Below are 21,155 nucleotides of genomic sequence, written 5' to 3'. Positions count from 1 at the left end.
GGAATGTTGCCAAATGAGCGCAGTACATTTGACGGTTTGAATTAAGGTGAAAGGGAAGGAGAGGAAAGAAAATTTTGAACATTCCTTGGGATATGAAATTTTAAAGGGTTATGGGAAGGGTAATGGTGCGGGTACAACGTTCCCTTGAGAATCTACCTTTTTTTCTCTTTGGGTAAAACGAATTAACCTCCTTGAGGTTTGCAAAAATAACCCTCAACCCCATTCTCCTATAAAATGACAGAAGTAACATTGGGCTACTTAATCATTTAACACCTTTTTAATCGGCTCATTTAGTAAAATTGGAGTTTAGTTTAACCAAGCAGGTTCAGTTTGGGTAATTAAACAAGTATTGGGTCCCATTGATTGGTTCGACAAATGAAATCTTTGAAATATTTTCACATAATATTATTGGATGCAGCAGAAGAGGTTTACCATAGAGTGTGAGATACTGGTCGGGTTCCGGACCTTCAGACCTATGCTGCACTAACGGACGGCTTATGTAAAAATGGAAGTCTTGATACTGCAAATTCACTTCTTCGAGACATGGAAGATCAGAACTTTGAGTCCCAATGTTTCGATTTAGAACACCCTCATGGATGGCCTTTGTAGAGGTGGGAAACTCGGAGCTGCTATGGAACCTTTCCACTCTTTGAAGGCTAAGCAGCTGCAACCAGATGTTTTCACAAGAGTCCCACTGATGAAGGGATTATCTAAAGAAGGGAAAATAAGTGAGGCATGTAAGATGCTTGAAGAAATGAAAAAGGAAAGATGATCCCGGCACGCTGTTTATAATAGTACAATCTCTTAAATAAGAGGACTCTCGAAAGTAATGATTATTCCTCTTGGATTGGATTTGTTACTTGGCAGTAGTAGCTAAAGGTCTGTTTTGCCGTAGTGGAAAGTTATGATTTTAACTTCACAGTCAGTTTATTCACATAACTTCCGCTGATGGAGTTATTAATATTTGAGATCCGCGACTTCGTTTTTTCAATTTTTATGATTTTATTTGATGCATAATCTTATGGCAGTACAAGTTTCATGCAATATACCTTTCTCGAAGATTTTAATTCCCGAAAAATCAAGCAAGATTTTTATTGGAAATGCATTAAAATCATATGAGGATGGTTGTTCCGTTCTGGTGAATGCTGAAGCTTCACAGTCACAGTGATTTTTACGTAGCTGAACCTTCATTAAAGTTGTCGGTTCTATAAATCCACAGTCGCAGCTCGCTATTTACTATAGCCATATTTGCTCTTCTCTACCCGTTGGTCACGTCAAGCAATCGATCCATCAGCTTCTTGTGGATCTTGTTAAATGATTTGTTCTAAGCATTTTGAGGCTCCTCGCTATTTCCAAGGGAATAATCCCATGTTTTTGTAATTTAGCAAGTCGGCCTGAAAAGCTGCTGTTATAAAGCGTTTTGACTTGATGATTTACATTATCACAGCTATGATTGCATTGCAACGAATAGGAAGCTAAAATGCAAGACTGTGAATGCCCCTTCTAAATGTCGAAAGTCGAGATGAACTGGTGAGGCATTGCGATAAGAACCAGTAGAACATAAATTTCGCAATGCCTCACCAGTTCACCCGTTCATCAATCTGGTATTCATGTTGCAAGAAGACCCAGCGAGACATTTCTGAACTTGATGATCTCGGCATGCAGCAGAAGTCATTAGCCAAAGCCACTGTAATAGCTGTCTTGTCTCTGAAGCTAATTATTCCGGGCCATTAGCAGACTTTTCCAAGGATGAACTTGAGAGCTTGGACCCAGGCAGATTGCCTGGTCCTAAATTATGGCCTGCTAAAATAGACTTAGTCGACACAGTTGACGATTGATTGTCCTAGGACTGTGGTTCCCTTTCGATCATCGATTGCATTTTTCTCCATTTACATTTTGAAGTGAGGCCGATGTAAATAAAGACTAGAAGCACCGATGGCCACATCTTGGACGTTGCCTTGTACGCAACGCAGTTTTGAACTTCACTGTGTAACCCAAAATGCCTCCCTCATCAAATTCAAGCATATTGTCTCGGTACTCAGTGACCATCATAACCATCATCGGTCACAGATAGAGAAATGCAGGCAAAAACTTTATATGGAGCCGCAGCAGCATCCACAGCCTCCGATCACTCAATGGAGCCCTGGCCAGGTTCATTGGGCAACGAAATCGGGAACCCGTCGGGGACGACTTATTAATTAATCCTCCCTGGCTTCGTCCTGATATTAACTGCTAGTTCTGTACACAAAATACCAGACTGATCGAACAGCTGCAATATGTATAAAGATCAGTTTAAAGAACAGAGTACTTTTTAACTATGAACTAGATAAAGCATTCATCGCGTCAAAAGAATCTTCTTGCATGAACAGGGCAAGTTATGACCATGAAGAAAAAATAGATGAAACATAAGAGATTCACCTCGCACTTCTTCATTTACAAATTTACAGAAATTTCTGAAGTGGTAGTTTTATAAAATGTTTTCTAGTATTTTCAGACCGAACTAGACATTGAACCGGTTGAAACATGGGTTTACAGGTTCACCAGCTCGCCTAAGGTTTGACAAGTCGAACCGGATTTTTCTGAAGGGGAAAATGACACTTTGCCCCAAAAGTTATTCCCTTAACATCACTTTCCCATTAATATATCGTTTTGTCTCACTTTGATCTTTCACTTTTTTCTAAAAATGTGTAAGTTTGATCACTAATTTTACCGTCCAGTATCACCCGCCTAAGGTTTGACAAGTCGAGCTGGATTTTTCAAAAGAGAGAAAAGGCACTTTGCCCCCAAAGTTTTTCCCTTAAATGTCACTTTTCCATTAATATTTCGTTTGTCTCGCTTTGATGCTTCACTTTTTTTTTTTAAAAAAGTGCAAGTCTGATCACTAATTTTACCGTCCAGTATTACTTTTAGCTATTAATGCTTAGTTTGTATTACTTTAGCCATTTATAAGTGTGTAAATTTGGCCTTTAAAGTTAACTAGGTATACTAACCGCACGATGCTGCGGGCTTAATAATTTGAGGTACTAATAGTTTTCGATATTTATATATAAATCCATAGCATTTCTATGATGTTCATTCTTTCGATTAGAATAATCACCTATAATATCTCAAATACAAGTCAATATGCATATAATATTTTTCTAGTTCTTATAAAGTAAAGTACATAATAAATGATTTAACATATTACCTTCACATTTAGTCACAATTTTAGTAGTAGTAGTAGTAGTTCTTATTTAATAAAATCACATTGGACACTCTTCGCAACCCACATTTCTTATGCCTTCATCATTTTATTTGTATTGTTTAATTCATTAATATATGCTCCTACAAGTCTAATTTTTTTAGCGCAAAAAAGAATAATATGCTATTCATTATATTGAAAAGTATAATATTTATTATTCTTACCACAATGCTTTCAAATATCTATTTATGCATAAGTTATATTTGAATTTATTCCCCTTTTATCATATGTCGTTTCCTTTCCATCTAATTGTAAATTCATTTTTCATCGATCTCATAAAGAAAACCACATTAAGTATCATTCAAGATCATCCATCTTATCCTCCATCCTTTGATTGAATTTTTTTTAAGGTTTATATTTATATAGGTTTTAGATGATAATTAATTCTCATAAGCTTGTAAAAATTACAAAGGAAAAAAAAAGCAATTAAAGTCCATTAGAATATTCCTAATTTATCAATTATATTTTTGAGAGGATTCTTTCAAAAAAATATAAAATAATTTAAATATAATTATCCTAGCGAAAAGGGAATAGAAAATATAAGAATAATTTAAATATGATAATTTTAGGGAAAAATAAAGAAAGAGGAAGAGAAAATAATCGAATTGGGGTCATTAAGATGGAAGTGCAAGTGTCCAACAACCCTCAACAAATCACTTTGTTGTTTGCATATATGCTTGAGTCGGAGCCCAAGGTGGCACCAATCGGAGGTGATCCGATAAAAATGTCACGATATGTGTTATATGTTAAAAATTTTTAAAATACCGTGTCGTACGGTGTAATTTACCAATGAAAATGACGAATAACACGAGAGATATGGTAAAGGTGTAGGAAAAACTAAAACAAACCGAAAATGTGCGTGAATTTTAATTTCATCCATCTAAAGGATATTTAAATCCAATGAATTTGAAATATAAAAAATATTAATAAATTAATAAGAGAGAGAAGCAAACCCATTTTAAGCCGCTAACGGGGAGCTGTCGCAGCATCTTTGGTCTTCGATTTCGACCCGATGAAGTTCAGCTGAGCAGTCTGAGCTTGAATCGGCAGCTATGAAGCTTCAGCTCCATCGTTGCCCCACAAACACAGTCGCTTCCTCGGCACTTAGATGGGTCTCACGAGCCGTTCCCCGCAGCCTTCAGGTACTGTTCTTCTCATGGTTCTCCTCCGCCTCGCTCTTGTCAGTTCTTGAGTTCTGCAATGGTTTTGGTGCCTTTGGTTTCAGAGTTAAAAGTAACTTTGATTTTGATCGTGGGAAATGACAAAAGATTGTGGGAAATGACAAAAGATTGTGTAGTGCCTTGAGTTAAAATTAAAAGTTAAAATTTTTATGATTTTAATTTCAATCAAATTATTTGGCCTGTCCTTTGCTCAAAATTCGAGCAACTCATGCCGATTATCGTCGTCATTCGTGGAGCAATTCTGGGTTGATGTTAAAATGGTTCAACTTTGCTTCTCTGCCTTACAATCCCATTCTCCTACGCAGTTCTTGTTCTTTCCTGTAATTGGTGCTTCTGTGGTCATTCTGTATGTGAGTCATGCTTCATTGATTGCTATGGTTCTAATAGATAATTGCAGTCGGGAAGGATATAGCTCTGAGGCAAATGGTTAATTAAACGTTCTTGGGTGATTTTAATTCAGCTCTTTTCGTGAGTAAATTCTTCTAATTATGATTTAATTTGATCAGTAGTCGAATGGTGTAAGACCCTGATAAATGATTTTGAACATCTGTTTAATCAATGATTATGGATTTTCTGCAGGGTGCTTCGAAGGCCGAACCAAGATGCGAAGAGCTCAGAGCGAAGCTGCTCGACAGAAGATGGGCATTGCTCAGCCCAGACTCTCAGATTCAGAGAATATTGTTGTCTTCTAAGCTAGCACGAAATGGAGATGGATTGGTCCCGCAGAGGTCGCGGTCCAACGATAATGATCCTTCCCTGGAAGGTGGAATAGTGGAGAACGATTCCCAAGTCCCGTCATTCTACATTGTGAGGGATGACTTGATTCATCCCTTAGTGAACGGCAATAAGGCGAGGAAGTTAGACGCGTTGCTACCTTTCTTGGAGGATCATTCAGTGACAGATGTGGTGAGATTTGAGATTCCTTCGGATTAAGAACTGGCCCTTGCAATATTCTTTCTTCGTCATGAGATGGTGAAGATAGACTTTGGAGATAGCCCATTTCCTAATCCTTTATCTGTGTTAATTTGATGCTCCTGCAACTTTTGGTTTCTACTTTTTATGCATCGAAATATCGCCTACAGTATGAATTTCATATGATTGATTATCAAATTGGTATAACATTTGGTTGGGATATATTTAGGTTACTTGTGGCGGTTGTCAGAGTGCCCATGCTGCAGCTGTCGGTAGGTAATGCTCTGAGAAGCTAAGCCTGATTAAATCTATCTTAGAGTTTCATAAGATTCGCAGCCTTTTCTCCTTAACAACAAACAATCATTTGAAAGTGTCTCCTGATTTGCAGTGTTCATGTGCAGCTGTTTCGTGTGCAGAGAGAGGTCTGAGATCACATTTGCTTCTTCGAGGGGAGCAGCCTGATGTTCTGACCGGCTATAATCTGATCTCAACCATGTACGGGAATGTCACCTACGTACCAAGATCTCTTTACGCTGATAGAGAAGAAATGCTTATTAGACATGCAGGTCTAGTGGCAGGTAGCAGTGGATTGGTTGTATCTTTGAATGATATGCTGGAGGCTCCATGGATCAAACAAAAAGGTGGGAGGAAGGTGGCAATTGTAAATGAAGGTGCTGGAGATTCGTTGGCATTATTAGGTAACTTCAGTAGTCTTTACATTGAGAAAACTAACTGTTCCTTCTCTAGACAATTTTTCTGACGAGGCTGTTGTTAAAAACTTCAGTTTTTTGTCTGATTTGCTCTTCTAATGTTCTGCTCTTCTAGGGATGATACGCCTGTTGTGCTACCTTTCGGAGAATCACTTGTTTGGAAAAGAGAGGACTGTGAAGTTTGTTGTTGATGCGGGAACTGGGACCACAGCTGTTGGTTTAGGCCTCGGAGCCATTTGTCTTGGGTGGGTGACTGCCGATCTTCTGCCTTGCTGTTTCCTTTACTTAATTGAGATTAAATACATGCAGTACTTTTGTAGACTCTGCAATCCCACAAAGAATTAAGAATCGTAGTCGCTCTCTGTTCTGTCAGGCTCCCTTGGGAAGTGACTGCAGTGATGCTTGCTGATTCGATTGAACAGTACAGGAAAAGGGAGCTACAGTTGATCTTTGACTTCAGAAGGCATTTTGGTTTCAATCTCGTGCATTGCTCAAATAGAATGGACAATGGGGTTGTGACCTGGGTAGAACGTCATCAACCGAGGAAGTGAGTGAAAAGTCTTTACACTATTTTATTTTATGTAAGAGGTGCTCCGTGCGTGAACCTCCCATGCCTGTGATCACACTGTGATCTCGCTCCATAGCATGTGGATTCAGGAAGTCATGAGAATTGCCAGAACCGCGTTACACGAGGGCATTAAAACTAAAACCTGAGACCTGTTATGTCTCATTTCATTCTTTGAAGTTCTACTCTTAGCCGATTCCAATGCTTCTTTTGCTTCTTTATCCACTTTATCCAAATCTAGATAAGCTCTGATTGGATATTGCTTCCCGACCATTTTTCAGGTTCGGGAACGTGATAGACCGCGAGCTAGAGGTATGCCAACAAATCGCACAACAGACGGGCATTCTAGTTGATCCAATCTACACATTGGCAGCGTGGGAACTGGCAACTTCACTCAGCGAGAAGGAAGAGAGAGGCGGCGCTAATGTGGTCATGCTTCACACAGGGGGAATGCTGGGCATGTTCGGACTAGCTCAGCGGTACAAGTCCCATTTCCGGACACTGAAAGATCAATCAAACGGCTGAGTAGTGAGAGATACAGTCATGTTTTTATACTTCCCCGACAGGAAAGAGTTTTCCAGAATGATTAACAAAAGATATAAACAAATGCTGCTCCTAAGGACTGATATTGATGGCTCATGAGATGTTTCTGGTTTGAAATGTACCCGCGTTGCTGTTGGAGAAACTGGGCCAATCTTGCATCGGTTGCCTCTTTTCTTTCTCCAAGTTCTATTAAGGGAAATGCACGAAAGGCCTCGCACTCGACATTCATTACGCAATGTGCATTTCCTTCTAATGATCACGTATCGCATTGCATAAAATGTACGTGGCGTTTTTATATTCAAGAAAGTGTAAAGCTCTTAAGATCTCGTTTAACCGACCAGGCATAACTCCTATATTAGGAGTCGATAGTAGCTAGAGGATCTTACTGGATGAAATGTTCATAGACCGGCAATATGTTGTTGAGTATCTTTTTAAGGTGAAAGGCTTATGAGCATGATGATAAAAAGATTAAAAAAGAAAAGGAAGAAATGTGAATAAATTTCAATAACAATGGAAAGTAAATATAAAGGGAAAACAATCAGAATGTAATGAATGATATCTCGTTTGGGACCCCGACAGGGTCATCTCTATTTCTTGAAGGAACACTGTGCAAGCAATGTAAGAAGAACATAGGCTGCAAAAATTTAACATCTGCCAAATCGAAGATCCACTTCATTGTGCATATGCTGGAAAAAGAGAGACCAACCCAAAAAAAGAAAAAAATGAAAAAGGAGGTCAAACCGCCCACCGTGGGGCTCGAACCCACGACCACAAGGTTAAGAGCCTTGCGCTCTACCGACTGAGCTAGACGGGCAATCCTTTGTACTCGTTATTAGTGACCCACTAAAGAGAAATTAACCCACTAGCATTTCAACAACTCAAAACTGATGCTCCCAAAAATAAATAAATAAATAATTCCCGCCATAGCTGAATTATGATCTCTGCTTTTCATTTAGAATTCAATTATTGAGATGTAGTAATAAAGCCCTAAAATTAATTCCGCCGTCTCCCCATTTTTTTTTAAAAAAAAAGAATAAAAAAAAAGCATTTGAAGGCAAGAATCATTAGTAATGATCACACACAAAGGGAACAGAAGAACCCAAAAAAAAAAGGGGAAACCTGAAGGTGGCTGGGGGATTCGACGCCATGGGAAGTTGAAGAGGAACGACATGAAAAAGAAAAGGAAAAGTACAGAAATGAAAGAAATTTTCATAGAAAAATGGAATAATTTGCGTAAAAGTAAATCCCAACATTTGTTCTCATTTAAAAATATGCCCCCGACATTTCAATTTGTCACAAAAACCCATGGTTCTTGACGATGTTTTGCCGTGTCAATCCTCTTTCGATATTTTACTACTCTTCTCGACATTTTTTAGCGATACAAGACGGCGTAAGTCTTAAAACAACATGTCAACTGTAATATCTTTAAAATTTTCGACTGCACATCATCACGGCATGCGACAAGGAGAGCAATCGTATAATGGATGACTGGTTAATCAGATATGTGGAAGAGTTTGATAGCAATAGACCTTGACACTCGACGGTGACCTCCACAGTGACCGTACAACGGATGACTGGTGACTCGATAATTTTTCCCGAACTAGCCCTAACTATAAGGGCATAATTGAAACAGTCGGATGAAATTTTGTAACTCGTATTCTAAAAGTCTGATAAATTATGTATGCACAAATCATAAGGTAACTAAATCTAAATTGGACCAATTCTTTCTAACATCCGGTGAACCAATACACTGGAGTCACCAGAAATAGATTTCGGTCCATATTCTTTGAGGCATCCGAGTTTAGATTCAAGAAGCACATGATTTCCGAACCTCATCCATTTTGCCAAGTCGACGAACTTCATTGTATTGTCACAATTGTTCCATAAAAATAGCCTTAGAGAAATTTATCTTATTCCTGCCGGATCACTCCCTCCTATATCATCAGATAACAACATACCAGCGTATTAACAATAGCTCCATACTACTCCCTCCCCTGCTGTGCCTCCTCTCCTGTCCTCAGAAATTCTCAATCCGAAGATTAAACCCGAGTGAGCACAGATGGAAGATTCCTGCTTAAATGGTGTCCAAAGAGATTTCTTCACACCTTATCAATCGCAGCGATCAACCAACATGGTTATGATTATAACCTTCACTAGACGTCTCAATAGTCGATGCTTGTGATAAACTAGCTAGGTCGAAAGGACGTGTGTTTTACGTGGACAAGATCCAATGCCTTTAAGAAGTCATCCCTTGTACCGTGCATGCTGTTGATCTACTTTTTGTGATCTGAATTATGAATGAATGAGTTTCAATTTTGATTGCTAAATCAACTTAGTTGGCACCGTCAATGATTTACAACAGAGAAAATCTTGTGTCACAATGCCACTATCCGTTACGCACAATACCTTCCCCTGAGCCAGAGTTATAACAAAGACTGGAACCATGATCTGCAGTAAAATCTTTTGTAATTGGACATTATTAACATTAAGAAGAGGTAGGAAATGTTAGTGATATGCCCTAGAGCTTGATTTATGTATTTGGATAATTCCTTTTATGGCAATAATGTTTATTCTATTATTCGTATATTGTCTATGTTTATTATAATAAAGTCCTTAAGATATTTTGAATGCTTCATTCTTAAGAGTTAAGAATATGAGTGACGAAGTAATTCGGTAAGAATATCTTTAAACTGTTCACGATCGTAGGAGACTTAACTGGACATTATTTCTCCAGATAGATCGTTACCTCTGTCTGTTTCCATGATTAGTATACAGATACTAATGAAAATGGAGTAGTGAGTCTCATGCTATTTGATAACTGTTATCATGACAGATATGTGGATACTTATATGATAAGTAATCAAACGTGACGTGCAGATAACATTCATACGGTAATTTACTAATGTCAATGAATGTTGTCTGGATCGTATTAGTGCATATAGCCCTTAGACCTGAGATGGAACGCTATCTCAAGTATAGGTAAATAGGATTTGCTACTACTAATGTATTTGTGCTTAGCGTGAGTATTCGGCAGATAGTGGTCCTAGTTAGTTATACTTGGAGTTAGGTGTCTGATCAAGACGGGATTCACTAATCTGAGTAAACAGGGAAAATGTCCTATGGATATGAGTTTTATTTTGGATCGAGAAATCCTCGGCCGGGGTAGATAGACTTGAATAGAAAAGAGTTTCTGTTCAAGTGCTACAGATCTAAGAATGAAATTAGAGAGTCCATATGATCGGCTTTAGAGTTTGGCATTTACCGTAACTCTGACTAGATTGGGATCTTGTAGTGAAAGGATTCAGTGCATGGTATATACGATCAGAGGTTCATCAGAATGTTCCAATTATACATTCGTCATCTTTTGGATTGTCACGATATGCTGCTAGGTGTCACTCGTGAACTTTGGGACCAATGGTATTTTGGGAATTATGCTTTCGGTTACAGAAAGAGTTTTTGGTAGTATCAAATGAGTTGATACTATAATCCCATTGCCATTTGATGATGAACCTAGTTAGTCACACACATTGAGCGTGTCTAAACCGAGAAAAGAATTAATTATAATTAAGGAAGTTAATTAGAAATTAATTACCGAACGAGGCTTGCAATGTGGTTGTAAGGGTGCTAACACATCCTGAAGCCGAGTTCAATATCAAGGATAAATATATTAAGGAAATACGATAGTTTCCTTATTTGGAAAGTTTATGTAAATAGATTGTCTATTGATAGAAACTCGTGTCAAGGACTTATTTAATCTTTCTTTCTAACTATAAGGGTAAGTCATTGGATGACTTAAATTGTGAGGACTCATTTGTGATTTATTAATTAATTCGGGTTAATTAATAATTGCATTTTTGTCCCTAGGGTAAGAATATATATAGATATGTTCTTACGGTTAACCCTAGAGGTTAATTAATCGAAAACCCTAATATTAGAAAGAGAGGAAAGAGGAGAGACGGCTGAACAGTTGTTGCCGTGAACTCCCAAGGCTGATCGGAGTTCTTCTCGGATCCGATTCGGCGTTTCGGTGTTGTCCTTGGCGTCCTTGAAGAGATCTTTTCATTCCGTGACGATTCCGTTCGAGATCGGTGACCTAGATCGGAGTGTACGGGTCGAGAGGAGTCTAATCTCGATGGAGACGTGCTCGTGTGGACGAGCTAGAGGCCGGACACTTGGACGGCTAATTTGATCGACTCGAATCAATAAGGTTAGTGAAAAGTTCGTAACTTTTCTTATGGATTCATTGTGTGATGTTATCTATTCGTTTAGAAGGCGATTCTTATGTCAAGATGTGATCTTGAAGTTTTTGATTAAACGAGCACGCGATAAAAATTTGATTTTTACCGTAATTAAACTTTCTGCTGCGTACATGCTCGATTTCCCAACAGGAAAGACATGGCTTCCATCCCAACCGAGCTCTGCGTAGTTTTATCTTACACCTGGCATATTGGAGTTTCGGTGACAGAACTATTTTTTAGAGATAATCGTTATCAGAACCATTTTAACAGATCTAGTCACATATCAATCATATCGTTCATCGAAAACAATTAAGGTATTTCTTTATGCAAAATGTAACATGTTCTGCTGTTTTTACCTCCATAGAGGGTGCTGCTTCAATGGCCTCGAGGGAACAGTCCTATGGCCTTCCCAACGCATTGCTATTTACAGTGGTGCTAATGCCTGTCAGTACCGTACCTCTATCTCCAGAATCTGCGGTTCCGGAAGCCTAAACAACCTCACTGGTGTTTCCTGCTGCAGGTGGTCTGAAAAGTGCGGCCCAACTGTGCCACCCGCTCGCTCCCGGGGTTCTGGTGGAGGACCACCTCCAGAAACGAGTACGTATAATTCCAATAAGTAGTGATAATGAAGAGCATAATCAGCCACCTGCAAGCACTCAATGCATAAATTGCTGATTCTGTTAATCTGGATCGTGAATATATACATCCATGTTTAACATACAAGTACATATATGTATAGTGTTGTTTATACAAGCACTCGCTTATCATCCATGAAGAATTTTGTTTGGCATTTAAACACAGCCTGAGTCTGCGATTGTTCTTTGGAATACGATGCATCCACTGCAGCAACCACTAACCGCTCATACAGTCATTGAGTGATTGCAAATTAGTAAGTTTCGTTGGAAGAGTATGATCTAGACAAAAACTGATCATGCTTTAATAGGTATTTATTACATTAAAAGAGCAAATGAATTGTGGCCATATACGTAGGAACACAAAGTGCGAAGAACAAATGTCCTGTAGTGAACTTACACGATATATGCTCTCGAGCACATAAAATGAACGATAGCATGCTCGGGACTTCAAAAGGATCTTCAAATTCTCCTTCAGACAAACATCTGGCTCATCTCTTCCAACCGCTCTACAACCTTTAAAAAAAAAAAAAGGTGTAACAGCGCCCACCGTGGGGCTCGAACCCACGACCACAAGGTTAAGAGCCTTGCGCTCTACCGACTGAGCTAGACGGGCAAGCGTTTGTACGCCATCGTTAGTAAACCCACTAAATAACATTAACCCACTTAGTAAGCACTAGCTTCAGATTTCACGTCAGAGAGAGATTACAGCCGACGAACCCCAAAGATCCAGTATCTCAACTGATGCACACAAAAAGAAACAAAGACAAAAAAAAAAAAATCAAGCATTCGAAGGCAAGAATCATTAGTAATGATCAAACCGCTGGGGGTTGGAAGGAAGATACGCAAACCTGCAGGCCGCTGGAGACTCGATGCCGTCGACGGCCGACGCCATGGGGAGTTGATGAGGTAGGACATGAAAAGAAAAGAAAGAGGGAAAAAAAATTTGGAATACTTCAGGTGAAAGATCCCAATGGTTGTCTTCAATTAAAAATCTATCCCCGTCATTATTTTCGATATTTTGGTGATACAAGACGGTGTAAATCTCAAAACAATACATAGCCACTGGGGATATCTTTAAAAAATCGGGCTGCTTGTTATCATTGTATGCATATCATAGAGATCGATCGTGTATAACGGATGACTGGTCACTCGGATATGATCAGGATGGTTAGAGATGGATCATCTCAACCCGCAACAAAGGTTTGGAAGGTGGGCCACTTCAGGATTATGCGGGCTTCTCTTTCTCATCTGTGGTTTCATGAAGCAGCCAACGCCTCCAGTCTCCACCAATGCAAAAAATGGCTTGTAATAGATTATGTGCAGATTATACGAAAGATGAAGCCCCAATTAGAACATGAAACTCGATCGACTATTTCATTATCGTCAACCTCAATGTACTGACGAACAGATTAAGTAGAAAGAGTTCTCTTCATATAATTTGGTCGTGAGGAGGTCCTTCCATTCGCGTGATCTAGCAGTCAGCTGGCCCCTGCCACCTATAGATAGTCTAGGGAAAAGTAGCCTTTCAAGTGAATACTCAATGGACTCATGAAACAATACGATCGATAATTCACTGTGGATTTCTTTACTATGTCTTTTTGCAAAGCTTCGTGAGTTTCAGGTGACATGGTTTTCTTGCTTTGATCTTTTACTGTAGTTCGATGTTTGAAGATTTCGCTTCCTTGGTGACCTTGCTTAGCTGCCTCTGTTTAGCATTGTTCATGTTATTCTTGTCTCTCGTGTTCAGCCGGCCTTTCTTATCGAGATAATCCATTATCTTTGTATCTTCCTTCTCCCATCTTTGGGATTGCCTATATTGACAATATCTGGATGCTTTTTCAAAAAGGATACAACCGTTGGCTGCTTAAATTTCCAGTCATCCAGTGAAGGTCTCTCTACAGCAAATACGTAGAGAAACTTCTTCATGGGATCGGAGAGAACTTTCATTTATCAGAATTGATGAATATTATGTAAGTAAAGGTCAGGAAAAGAACAATGACCTTTCGTCTGTTCATCACAGCCTCAGTTGCTTGCCACTCTTCAAGCGCCAGAAAGAACCATCGGGTTCGCAGATATCAGTAATGGCCTGCAACGGGCTGGGAAGAAAACAAGAGAACGTGGCAATTTTCAGACGCCAAATCCTCAAATGTTGTACGCACATGGCAATTGTACGGAAGGAAGTCTATGTTTAATGAATATATCAGTTGCACATGTAACAAGTATAGGTGGGTTATACACAAGACTTTCTCCTGAATGGTTGTTTTAAGTGTTTGCGGGCCCAAAAAAGGACAAAAAGGTGGATATATATGTATGTATTACATCCCAAATTATACTACACATAATTTTGATTTTTTCATACCGTACAAAACTAATATGAGTCATAGATCCTCTCATTTAATATGAATCGCCAATTTTACATAATTCCTTTTAAGTATTTCTGTTCTTTAATTACTTTTCTGTTTTCATCCCATAAATCTTCAATGGTATTACAAATTAACATTAACGAGTCCTTATCGTCTCTTTTCCTCACAGGAAGAAGCATAACAAAGGCATAATAGTATTTCATCTCCCCTGGATCAACATAATGCCGAACAATCTCAGGGAATTCTTTTACAATAGAGTCAAGCTCGACCTCGTACTTCAAAAACCATTGGGAGTAATCCCTTTCCATCTCGAACACCTTAAATCCGGTTGTCTGAGAGCCATAAATTTCAAAGAAGTGCAGGTACTCGTTAGACTGTCCAAACTATCTATTATGGCTGTTTGGTTTGCAAATGTGATTTTAAAATCACAACTTTAACCTAATTCTACTAACAACAAAACAAAATAACTCATACAAAGTCAAAAAGTAAGCCTCATTTATACCACTTTTTTTCCACAACAAAACAAAATAACTCATACAAAGTCAAAGGTTGAGCCCTATTTATACCACTCTTTTTCAAAATCAAAATCTGATTTTAAAATTCTACTTTGAAACCAAACGCAGCATAACCCTCTAGTTTCACAATTCCGTGAAATGGGAATTATTGGCATTGCCCCAAGTTGTTCCTTGTCGACATCAAAGTAAAGGGAGGACCTTGATAGGCTGCACCAATGAACCACCCCATTACAGAATACTCCATTATCGAATACCATATCACATTTTATATAATAAAGGGACCAGATCATGATTTTTCAACAATGTTTTTGAAAATTTTAAAACTTATAGAAATAGACAGTCCAAATTAGATTGAGGAAAATCTAAGAGTTCAAATTAATTATGTATAGTGTAAAAAAAATAAAAAAAAATGTACTAAAAGGGCAGCCTATATTAGATATCTATAGATTTAAATGCCTCTAATGCCTTTTATCCGTAATTTTCCAATTAAAAAATGTATGTAAAAACTAAATTGTTATCTATTATAACTAATTAGATTTAAATATTATATATTTTATATTTGAGAAAATGGTGTATAACCTCCTCAGCTCACCAGCACCCAAATGCAAGGCCACAAGAAGGGCCCTCGACCCGACGCGGATAGCAGAGCCCTCCCCTCGACCCCGCCATCGTTAAACGGTTAGCAACCTCGTGCTGTCGTGTTTCCAGAGGTGCAGACACCATGTAGTGGCCTTGATCGGCAGCGCCACGACCATGTCGGGGACCCTTCTTGCAAGAGCCTCTAGCAACCGAACACTTTCATGTCTCCACCTCAAAATCTACCCTTCTCCTCCTCCTCATCAACATCGTCTCTGCATTTTCTCTCTCGTCTTCTTGCCTCGAAGCATTGTCTCTCTTCTATGCTCTGTTCTGCTCTGCTCTTCACCTTCAACCACAAGCTTGCTGCTCTACCACGATCGATTGTATGAAGTTCTGAACTGAATGTAAGACAAAACTTGGGAATTATGAATGGCTATTATTAAGGGGAGAACTGAATTGAATTGCTCATATTCATTCATTGATCAACATAAAGATATCGGCAGGATACATGTTCTTAGTATAAGAAAGAAATCCTAAAATTTGGAAGGAACAAAATAAAGAAAGTCTACCCTAATAAATATACACACGTAACGTATATGTTACAGACAATTGATGGAAAAAATATTTTCCATAATAGCTATTATTCGAAGATGACGGCCATGTGAGTCAACATCTGTCGACTTCTCCAATTTGCACCCTGTCTGGGCTCTGTTACGAGCTGAAGAGGAAAAGGAGAAGCCGGTTGTGAAGCTGGGCTCTGTTACGAGCTGAAGAGGAAGAGGAGGAGCCGGTGCCGGAGTTCAGGGAAGCTTAACGACCATTGATGCCCTGCTTTTCAGGAGAGGGAGGAAGTGACACAGAGAGAGAGAGCGACGCAGAGCTTCTTCGGCTCGGCATTGCCCCCACATTCATCCTCCTGACCTCGAAGCAGCAGCAGCATAGGAAGAAGATGACGAAGAACCGGAAGCATAAGCAACAACAGAGGAAGGGGTGGCATTATGATTACGGGGAGGAAGAAGAAGGAGGTCAAAATGGTCAAAATTGACCAACTATGACCAGCTCGGAGAAAAGGCATTTTTGCTCATATTAGGGTGCTTTGGAGATGGGGAAGTTGAGGGGTAAGATGGGGTATTCGTCCAGCATGATAGAGGATAACAACCAGGTAGGAAATCCGTCTACCACGTATGTATCGTTATCTGCTACGTCAGCTAAATTGACGGACCCAATGACGATCTGATAAATGTGATAACGAAATGAAACCTGGTGCATTTTCTACTCAATTTTTGAAAAATTGATAGACGTTATACATTTCTAGGCTATTTTCCTTTTATATATATTATAACTTTGAGCTTGTGGCAAGATCGCTGACCCCGTCCAAAATATTTGGAAACATATTTTGTTCTGAGATATATTGATGGATACACACACACATATATATATATATATATATATATTGTGTGATGTGGCTATAGAAGAGGAATTGAGGAAGCTTAAAGGGGTGAACAGTCAGCTCCGTCTAGAAATAAAGTAAAACACATTTTATTTACAATGTTCGGTCTATTATTATTATTTTTGGCATTTGCTTGGGTGAATATATTGTTTTCGCTATTGATTATATTATTTCGCACAATTTTCATATATACATATAGATATTAAAATATTTGCTAGATATCCTATGAATAGTCTCATAAGATTTATCTGGATGTATAATAGCCCGGTTAATCCAGATTCGAGTAAGGTCGGGCCCCTGGCACTAAGGGTAACTTCTCCTAATCATGAATTTTCTCCATTTATCATACTCACATCTAAGATTTTGCTAAAAGATTTTATACTTTAAATTTTTTTGGTGTAAATGCACAATAATTTCTTGGCAAAAAAATGCATGATAATTTCTTTTTTGATTTTTAGGGCTTAAAAGCATATTTTGATTTCTTGGCAAATTGAAGAACAAGCATAAGGCTGAGGGCGATGAGAAAGGGAAACAAAAGGCTAATGTAGCTAATGCTAGCGTAGCCGAGAACGAGGATGATGATGTGTTGCTAGTGACTACAACTGAGAAGTCTAAGTTTATGTCACAATGGATTCTAGACTCTGGGTGTTCGTACCACATGTACAGGGACTAGTTCTCCACTTATAAATCTCTTGATGGTGGAGTAGTGTTTAGGGGAAATAATGCAGCCTGTAAGACAGTCGGTATCAATATGGTTCAGATCAGGATGCACGACAGTGTCTTTAGAACTCTATCGAATGTTAGGCACGTACTTGACTTGAAGAAGAATCTTATCTCCTCGAGTGTTCTTGACTTGAATGGTTGCAAGGTTGTCATTGAGTCTAACGGCATGAAGTATCTCGTGGAGCTCTCGTGTTGACGAGAGGTCAGAAGACCAGCATCTTATATGTTCTTTAGGGTTCAACAGCGACTGGAGCAACAACGGTGTCCTCGTCTATTACACAGTCGGACTCAACTCGATTGTGGCATATGCATCTTGGTCATATGAGTGAGGCAAGTATGACCGTTTTGAGTAAGAGAGGTCTCTTCCCGAATCCAAGAGTTGGGAAGTTAGATTTCTGCAAGCATTGCATTTATGGAAAACAGAAGCATGCCAATTTTGGTACGGCAATGCATAGAACGAGAGGCACCCTTGACTACATTCATTTCGATTTTTGGGGCCCGGCGGCCCAAGTTACCTCCAAAGAAGGTTGCGTATACCTCCAGACTTTTATTAATGACTACTCCATGAAAGTTTGGGTCTACTTTCTGAAGCACAAGGATGAGGTTTATGAGACCTTCAAGCAGTGGAAGACTTTACTGGAGAAGGAGATAGGGAAGATTGTGAAGAGGTTGAGGACTGATAATGGTCTCGAGTTTTATGGGGCCGTTTTTAATGAATATTGAAAGAAAGGAGGAATTGATCGACACCGCATAGTTGTCGATACCCTACAGCAGAACGACATTGCAGAGAGAATGAATAGAACTCTACTTGAGAGTGTTCAGATGTCCTGCTTATGCACGAGTTAATGATAGCAAGCTAGAACCTAAAGCTGTTAAACGTATATTTCTTGATTTTGCATCCAGTGTGATGGGCTATAGATTGTGGTGCCGTGAGACTAAGAAATTTATTGTTAGTAGGATGTCACTTTTAATGAATCTGCGATGCTTCACTTGAGAAAGGAGTTTCTTGTTCTTGTTGACACATGAAAGCAGGGTGTTTCGAGTAAGGTGGAGTTTGAGGTTGGAAGTTCTCTTAAGCAGGAGGAGATTGTTGCAGATACTCTAGATCAAACAGAGTCTCTGTCTAGCTCAGAGGCATCTTCTCCGCCTCAATTACAGAATTACATGTTAGCTCGAGAGAGGGAGAGACGACAAATCAATCGACTTCAGAGATTCGGCATTGAAAATATGGTTGCATATGCCTTAAGCATTGCCAAGAGCATTGATTCACTTGATCCAACAAGTTACCAGTTCAAGCTCCTGATTCCAGCAAGTGGCTTGTGGCTATAGAAGAGGAAATGGAGTCCCTATAGAAAGCAAGACTTGGTAGCTTGTTAAAACACTCACTGGGAAGAAGATTGTTGGCTGTAAGTGGGAGTATAAGAAGAAAGAAGGATCGAGTCCTAAAGGCACCAGATATAAGGCAAGGTTGGTCACAAAGGGCTACAATCAGATGGAGGGAGTTGATTTCCACGATGTTTTCTTTCCAATGGTGAAGCACACGTCCATTCAAGCGTTACTTGCTCTTGTTGCATTGGACAACCTTGAGTTGGAGCAGTTAGATGTGAAGACTGCTTTTCTGCATGGTGATTTAGAAGAGGACATGTATATGCAGTAGCTTGAAGGCAAGGTAGATCACGTTTGCCTCTTGAGAAAATTCATATATGGCATGGAGCAGTCTGCTCGACAGTGGTATAAGAAACTTGACTACTCATGTTAAGCATTGATTTTGTTAGAAGCAAGTACGATAGTTGCGTTTATTTGCGTAGCCTTGATGATGGGTCGTTCACGTGTTTACTGCTTTATGGGGATGATATGTTAATTACTGCTAAGGACTAATTCGAGATTGACCTATTGAAGGCCATGCTTAACTTTAAATTTGAGATGAAGGATCTTGGTGCAACCAAGAAAATTTCGGGGATGGAGATTTTGAGATCGGTGCCTAGGAAAGCTATTTCTATCGCAGTAGAGATACATCAAGGTCCTGGAGCGTTTTCCGATGCATGATTCAAAGTCGATCGATACTCCTCTAGCTGCAGACTTTAAACTTTTGGCTTTAGCGTCACCACAAATAGATGAGGAAGAAAGGTACACGTTTAACTTTCCCTACTCCAGTGCAATCGGTAGTTTGATGTACGCAATGGTTTGCGTTCGCCCCGATATTTCACATGCTATTAGTGTAGTGAGTAGATAAATGGCTAGGCCTGGGAAGTTACCCTAGCAAGCTGTTAGCTGGATCTTGAGGTATTTGCAGGGCACTTTTGATATTTGTTTGGAGTTTGGGAGAAGCTCGAAGAGTCTAGTTGGCTACGTAAACTCTGATTATGCAAGAGATTTAAACCGAAGAAGATCTCTCATAGGCTATCATGTTGCCTTCGATGACTGTGCTATTAGTTGGAAGGCTACGCTACAAGTTACGGTGGCATTATAGACTACAAAAGCATAATATATAACAACCACAGAGGTTGTGAAGGAAGCCATTTGGTTGAGAGGCTTATTCGGGGAGCTAGTTATGAATGAAGAAGCGACTGTTGTGTATTGCGATAGTCGGAGTGTTGTACATCTCACCAAGGATCATATGCATCAGAAGAGGGCGAAACACATTGACTTTAAGTATCACTTCGTTTGAGATGCAGTGGCTCAAGGGGATGTTTAGGTTCAGAAGATTAGCACAAATGATAATCCACCTGATATGATGACCAAGTCTTTGCTCATTGTCAAGTTCAAGAGTTGCATGGGCTTGGTAGGTATCCTGCATAGATCGAGCTAGGAGCGGAGGAGCCTTCGGCAGAGGAGGCATAATGAGCATATTATTTAAGTAGCTATGAAAAATACAAGCCACGGTGGAGATTGTTTGTGCATGTCTCGCATTTTTTCAATGTTCTGCAGACATTTCGAAGCTGCTTAGACTCATTGGAAAGAATAAAGATCGAGGAAAAACATGAAGATGTCATTTTAATGGTTCGGGAAGCTGCTGTTACAGAGAATAAGGGTTGTAGCTGTCTGTGAAAAATGCTGCAGCTGTTGCTATCTATCATGTCCATGCGATCAGTACAGTCCGTATGGTCCATACAATCCATACGGCTACTCTTCAAAGGTCATGCTACATTTAGGAAAAAATGCAAAGGTCGTGCATTTTTGTATTATTTTCCAAAGGTCGTGTTACATTTAGAAAAATGTGTAAAAATCGTGTTTTTTTAGGTAATTAACCCTTTAAAATATTGGAAGTAGTAAAGAGGAAAAGAAGAACAATGACTTGCTGTCCGGTCATCTCGAACCTTAGTTGCCGCTCTTCAAGCGCTAGAAATAGCCATCGGACTTGCAGATATCAGTAACGACCTTGCAACGGGCTGGGAAGAAAACAGGAGAACATGGCAATTTTCAGACGCCAAATCCACAAATGTTGTATGGACAGGAGAGAGCTTTTACTCTCGTATGACAAAATTTGATTCGGTTTCCGA

General features: G+C 39.3%; 1 protein-coding gene and 2 non-coding genes across 5 annotated transcripts; 1 reads left to right on the top strand and 2 right to left on the bottom strand.

Moving 5' to 3' along the window:
* The first annotated feature begins 4,186 nt into the window (after positions 1-4,186).
* Positions 4,187-7,374, top strand: LOC116215568 (D-cysteine desulfhydrase 2, mitochondrial). 3 transcript variants are annotated; one of them, XM_031551327.1, is made up of 7 exons: positions 4,187-4,383; positions 5,002-5,328; positions 5,564-5,606; positions 5,751-6,032; positions 6,160-6,289; positions 6,418-6,591; positions 6,891-7,374. In XM_031551327.1, exons 1-7 carry the CDS (start codon positions 4,294-4,296, stop codon positions 7,132-7,134), a joined length of 1,290 nt encoding a protein of 429 aa, XP_031407187.1. In that variant the 5' UTR covers positions 4,187-4,293; the 3' UTR covers positions 7,135-7,374. The 3 variants fall into 3 exon arrangements, with proteins under 3 accessions (XP_031407187.1, XP_031407186.1, XP_031407188.1); XM_031551326.1 differs by having other exon boundaries at positions 4,188-4,383; positions 5,736-6,032; XM_031551328.1 differs by lacking the exon at positions 4,187-4,383 and having other exon boundaries at positions 5,564-5,610; positions 5,736-6,032.
* Positions 7,375-7,893: 519 nt separating this feature from the next.
* TRNAK-CUU lies at positions 7,894-7,966 on the bottom strand. Its single transcript has one exon. It is a non-coding gene; the product is annotated as a tRNA-Lys (tRNA).
* A 4,599-nt stretch (positions 7,967-12,565) lies between these two features.
* Positions 12,566-12,638, bottom strand: TRNAK-CUU. The gene has a single exon. It is a non-coding gene; the product is annotated as a tRNA-Lys (tRNA).
* Between the last annotated feature and the right edge of the window lie 8,517 nt (positions 12,639-21,155).

The sequence above is a fragment of the Punica granatum genome, chromosome 7, assembly GCF_007655135.1.
Source record: "Punica granatum isolate Tunisia-2019 chromosome 7, ASM765513v2, whole genome shotgun sequence".
Taxonomy (NCBI): Eukaryota; Viridiplantae; Streptophyta; class Magnoliopsida; order Myrtales; family Lythraceae; genus Punica; species Punica granatum.
Note: the sequence above shows the minus strand (reverse complement) of the source record. Positions and strands in the feature narration are given on the sequence as shown.